The sequence below is a fragment of the Setaria italica genome, chromosome II (genome assembly GCF_000263155.2).
Source record: "Setaria italica strain Yugu1 chromosome II, Setaria_italica_v2.0, whole genome shotgun sequence".
Lineage (NCBI taxonomy): Eukaryota > Viridiplantae > Streptophyta > Magnoliopsida > Poales > Poaceae > Setaria > Setaria italica.
The window spans coordinates 38,321,421-38,327,230 of record NC_028451.1 but is presented as its reverse complement, the minus strand read 5'-3'; the positions used below and the strand labels follow the sequence as shown (position 1 = coordinate 38,327,230).

The window sequence follows — 5,810 nt, the reverse complement described above, 5'->3', positions numbered from 1 at the left end:
TTATGGCTTGTGGGTCAAAACTCAAGATATCGGTTTGCGTGGCGCCCAGTGGTCTGTCTCGTGATGGACGCGCACGATCTACGTGTGCTTGCCCCTTGACGATGCAGTCGTGATTTGGTGGGTCGGGGAAAAAAAAAGGAACATGTTCTCTGCGCATCTCCATTCACATATGCCACCGTCATTGAACGTGACTTGTTCTGTTCCTCTGCCCTCTTGTGAAATTCTGGATGGACAGCTCCACTACCGTTTTGTCCTCCAGTTGAGACCAGAGTCTATGGCCACGGTTTGCACATCCGTCAGGGTCAGGCAACATGCCATTTTTCCCTGTTTTGTTTCTGGAGTGGGAACGTGTCAGGGTGTCAGACATCCGACTCTCTCTCTCTCCCATCCGTCTCTCTCCCATCGGTCCTTCCTCTCTGTCCTCTCTCTCTATCTCTCAACACCACGGCAAAGAGGCAAGACGAGGCCAAGTGCAAGCGGCGGGGGCCGGGCGAGAGGGCGGTGGGAAGGAGGGCGAGCGGCGGCGGGAGGGAGGGGGCGGGGGTGGCGGGTGGGAGGGTGGCAGGAGGGAGGGTGGCGCGGGAGGGAGGGCGACGACGGCGGGAGCCGAGCGGGAGTGAGGCCGGCGACGGCGGGGGACGGGCGGGAGGGTGGTGGGAGGGAGGCTAGCGGCGGGGGCAGCTGGATTTCTATTTTTTTTATTTTTTAATACCACTTTAGTACCGGTTATTTCAACCGGTACTAAAGATTCTCCTTTAGTACTGAACTAGCAATACCCGTGCGAAACCGGTACTAAAGGGGTTACCAACCAGTACTGATGGAGTTTTTCCCAGTAGTGGGTGAATTTCATAACGCATAACGTGCTATGCTGAATGATCGGCTCCATACAAATCAACATGGACTGAATAGATCGGTCCTCTCAAAACTTCCTCCATCTGACCAAAGACACCTTCTAACAGTGTCCCCAATTTCCTCGAAAAAGATGCAGGAGCATGCAGTGAATAGCTAACTTGTGCGTAAGCATACTTTGTATTTGGGTCTAGGCCTATGTTCACCATTCTATATTAGTATGCAAAGACTAACAAATCTTTTTGTCTCCCTTGTGCTTCGTCCAATTCATGCGTTTAGATATTCTGCTGTATGCAAATTATGTGTTGGAATACATATTTCATTTTATTTTTCGCGCGAGCTAAACTGTTTTTTACAAACCATGCAACCATTCAGTCAAATTCTTGCATTATGGTCCTTAAAAAAATTCTCGTATTATTTTGTTAAACCCATTTGATTGGGAACATGAAGCATCTAAACAGGGGATAAAAAAAAAAGGAAATTCTCGAGCTCCTAAAAGAGGCGAGAACGTATCTACTCCCTCCGTTTCAAATCGTTTTGATTTTTTTCATATGCGTTTGCAAATATTTAGACGTAGTGTATATTTTAACGCATAAGAAGAATTATACTCTAAAAAAGCTAAAATGACCTATAATTGGAACGAAGAGAGATTATGGTACGATGTCTCTGTCCTAATTACGACTTCCAGCTGAGCTAGGCAGAGTCGGTGATGCCCGAACGTTACCGACGATCCAATCCGTACGTTGCGGATCACGTGGTCCACATGGCACCAGCAATTCCCCACGTGCACGATGCAACAGATCCGTGCCGTCCTTCACTCCGGCCGCCCACGGACGTACGGCCTTGATCTGCCGCCCGGCGCCCGAGCCGTTTCCCAACCGTTACAGGCTTACGGCGGTCTGAACGAGCCCGCACCACACGCAGCGTCGACGACATGCGCTGGCCGAACACCGCACACGGATCCGATTCCACTCCATTTCCTCCACGTCAGCATCCCAGGCGAACAATCCTCCTCGCAGCCAATCTAACGTGACAGCGTTCCAGCCACGTTGACTCCTCCTCGCAGCCGATCGCGCGGGAGCCACCCTTATCTCCACCAGCGCGCCACGTCCACACGCGAGCCTACACTACTCGCTGACATATGGGCCCCGCGAGCACCAGTCCTCCCGCCCTAAACGACTCCCACCCGGGGAGTTCTTACCCGCCGGCCGGGGGCCCACCACCAGCACCAGCAAAGCAACACCCTTGAGCGGTTGAGCCCTTGACCCAACCTGAATATAGCTCTGGGGGTCCCATAAATATCCTCGTCGTCGCCCACTTCTCGCCTTCTTACCCTCCAAATTTTTTCTTCCGTTTTTTTATTCTGCTGTGCCGTACGCCGCTGCGCCTCCCTTCCCCGTCGACTTCGACGCGATTCGCGTGCCCGCCATGGCGGACTCGCCGGTGGAGCTGCCGGGACGGCTCGCCATACTGCCGTTCCGCAACAAGGTGCTCCTGCCGGGCGCCATCGTGCGGATCCGCTGCACCAACCCCAGCAGGTGAGCGCGCAAAGCCCGCACGGGCAACCAACCGTGGGGAGCTTGTAGAGGCGCCCGATCAGCCGCGTGGGATTCGAGTTTGGCTTTGGGGCCTAACTCGGTTTGCTCTCGGCGTATTGGGTTCAGGGGTTTCAGTTCAGGGAGTTTGTTTACGCTAGGTTTTCCCCCATCGGAACTGTTCAGTAGGCATGTTGTTTGTGTCAGGTGTGACTGATTACCTCAGCTTGCTACGAATTGGCGACCCGTTGTGCTTCAATTTTGGAGCAGTATGTGAATCGAGTAGAATTTGGTTATCTGGCTTGAGACTGGACAAATTTAAAATTTCTTGTCGCAATTTGATGCCCTCGTTGAATTCAAGTTGGGATTTTCAGTGGGCTGTTGCTTTTGAGGGCTGACAGATTACGTGTCCAGCTTTTCACCTTTTGGTTAGTGCCTGACTTTTCTAGGTGCAGTTTGGTGGTTGAGCTTCTTTTTTAGGGCGGCTTACTGTGATGTATTGACTCGCTGGGATCAGGGAAAATGCGAGTTGTTTTGGATTTTTGACTTGGTCTGTGACTTCATCGGTGTGATTGTTTCGTTCTGCAGTGTGAAGCTGGTGGAGCAAGAACTCTGGCAGAAGGAGGAGAAGGGCCTGATTGGGGTACTTCCTGTGCGGGACTCAGAGGCTGGAGCTGTTGGATCATTGCTGTCTGCTGGTGAGATAAAGACTGCGGCTTCAAAATTCGTGATATGGGGAAATTGGCCGGCATTGTGGACATACACTTGCTTACTGAATTTATTATTACTCTTGCAGGTGTGGGCAGTGATTCAGGTGAGGGAGGCAGTAAGGCTGGTGGTTCTGCAGGAGAGTCATCAAAGCAGGACACAAAGAATGGGAAGGAGCCCATTCACTGGCACAGCAAGTGTGTGACATCAGCATCTTTGCTTATCTGATCCATGTTTTCTATCCACGAACTAGGTTGTAGAGATGAACACGTTCGACTGTTGGTAGATATTACCATGTGGTGTTATGCTGCATTTAGATGGAGGCAAATTGTTTCTTTATTTTACCGTACAGGATCTAGGATAAAGTAAATTGGTGCGATAGATTGGTAATGAGCAAGTATTCTTCACACAGTTATCTGTCAGAGGAACTTTTCACACAGTTTTTGTTAATAAATTTAACCAGAGGAGGGTGCATTCCACTCATGCACAATTGATCATAGGTTAATACCATGTTTATTTGTGCTCAACCTACTTCCTCCAACAAAAAGATTAGCTGAACTCTGAACATTTCTCATTTCCAGCTATAAACATAAGCTACATTCGACCTAAGACTGCATAAAACGATGAAATATGATAGGCTTATAGATAACTTACAGTATGCGTATTTTTATCTATTCTGGTATTGCAGGCTTAGACTTTCTCTACCTTATGCATTTTTTCATTTCAACTTAGCCTTAACTTTTGTTTTCCCTCCATGTGCAGGGGAGTTGCTGCTAGAGCTTTACACCTTTCCAGAGGGGTAGAGAAGCCAAGTGGAAGGGTCACATACATTGTTGTTCTTGAAGGTCTATGTAGGTTCAGTGTTCAGGAACTAAGTGCAAGAGGATCATACCATGTTGCCCGTGTTTCACGCCTTGACATGACAAAGACTGGTAAATTTTCAATTAAAAACTTGTTTCATTCTCACAATTTTATTACTCAACAAGCATCATCATAAATTCACAGTTCGTGGCTGCTAGCACAGCCATATCTTTTTTTTTTCTCGAAAGTAAAACCATATCATAGGTGCAGTTTCTTCTCATGCTATACCTTTTTAGCTGCTAATGAGTCTAGAAAAGTTATTTCCTAAATAATTATGTGATTTTTATCTGTTGTCTTTTAAGTCCACTTTTTACAAAACTGACCTTTACATCTTTAATACGTTTAGAATTGGAGCAGGCGGAGCAAGATCCAGATCTTATTGCTCTTTCTAGGCAGTTTAAAGCTACTGCCATGGAACTAATTTCTGTTCTAGAACAGGTAAATAATATGTGCATAACTTTACATATTTTGTTTATTTGTATAAGATTTCAATCTTGGTTGCCCCCCTGATTTTACATAGTAATTGCAAATTCAGTGCAAGTAGTGGGTAGTGACAGATGAACTTTTTACATCGGACATCCTATATGACCCATGGTACTGGTTAAATACTTCAAATTATCATTGAGCTATGACTTACCACGATACTGTTTCCCCCCTAACTGCAGAAGCAGAAGACGGTTGGTAGGACAAAGGTGCTTCTTGACACTGTTCCTGTTTATAGGCTAGCTGATATTTTCGTTGCTAGCTTTGAAATAAGCTTTGAGGAGCAGCTTTCCATGCTGGATTCGGTTGACTTGAAAGTTAGACTTTCAAAGGCAACTGAACTTGTAGACAGACACCTGCAGGTGAAGATGCCTTCTAGTTTGTTGTGTAATGACTGATGTGGTAATTTTACGTCTTCCTTATAAGGTAATCATGAATATATATTTTTTTTGCTTGTATTGCAGTCCATCCTTGTAGCTGAGAAAATAACGCAAAAGGTTGAGGGGCAGTTGTCGAAGTCGCAAAAAGAATTTCTACTTCGCCAGCAGGTTCGTTTGCTAATTTCCATGCATGAGAGGGTGTAGACTTTTTTGCGCTTTTTGTATGTTCTGCACACTTGTAAGGCCATTAGTAACTTTAGTTTTCATGGATGTTTATTTTAGCATACGCTTCTATTTCTGATATGGTAAGCCTGCTATTTTGCAGATGAGGGCTATCAAAGAGGAACTTGGTGATAACGATGATGATGAAGATGATGTGGTTGCATTGGAAAGGAAGATGCAGAACGCAGGAATGCCTCCCAATATTTGGAAGCATGCTCAAAGGGAATTGAGGTAACCTATCCTGTCATATCCTTCTCTTTTTGCGCATGCATGTGTGTAGGAGCTTTGTGTATTTTAGCTAGCTTTCTTTTACAGGCGCCTACGAAAGATGCAACCTCAGCAACCTGGATACAGTAGCTCTCGAGCTTACTTAGAACTTCTTGCTGACCTTCCTTGGCAAAAGGTCAGTGAAGAAAGGGAGCTCGACCTTAGAGCTGCAAAAGAGAGTCTTGACCGGGATCATTATGGACTAACAAAAGTTAAGCAGCGGATTATTGAGTATCTGGCTGTTCGTAAGGTTGGTAATTTGACTTGCATCTTATTTTTGTGTGCATATCTGGTTAATGTAGTTTATATCTTATGGAGATCTATTAATTTGCTTGCAGCTTAAACCTGATGCCAGAGGTCCAGTTCTGTGTTTTGTGGGACCACCTGGTGTTGGGAAGACATCTTTGGCTTCCTCCATAGCAAAGGCCCTGAACAGAAAGTTCATAAGAATCTCTCTTGGTGGTGTGAAGGATGAAGCTGATATCAGGGGTCACCGAAGGACCTT

General features: G+C 46.4%; 1 protein-coding gene across 1 annotated transcript; it reads left to right on the top strand.

The window, feature by feature from the left end:
* Nucleotides 1-2,157: 2,157 nt before the first annotated feature.
* LOC101770895 (lon protease homolog 2, peroxisomal) lies at nt 2,158-5,805 on the top strand (the record flags this gene model as incomplete). Its single annotated transcript, XM_012843718.3, has 10 exons — nt 2,158-2,387; nt 2,973-3,082; nt 3,181-3,289; nt 3,855-4,024; nt 4,300-4,391; nt 4,619-4,798; nt 4,901-4,984; nt 5,142-5,269; nt 5,354-5,555; nt 5,644-5,805. Coding segments are annotated over exons 1-10 (1,347 nt in total), but the record flags the coding sequence as incomplete, so codon positions are not given.
* Nucleotides 5,806-5,810: the final 5 nt, after the last annotated feature.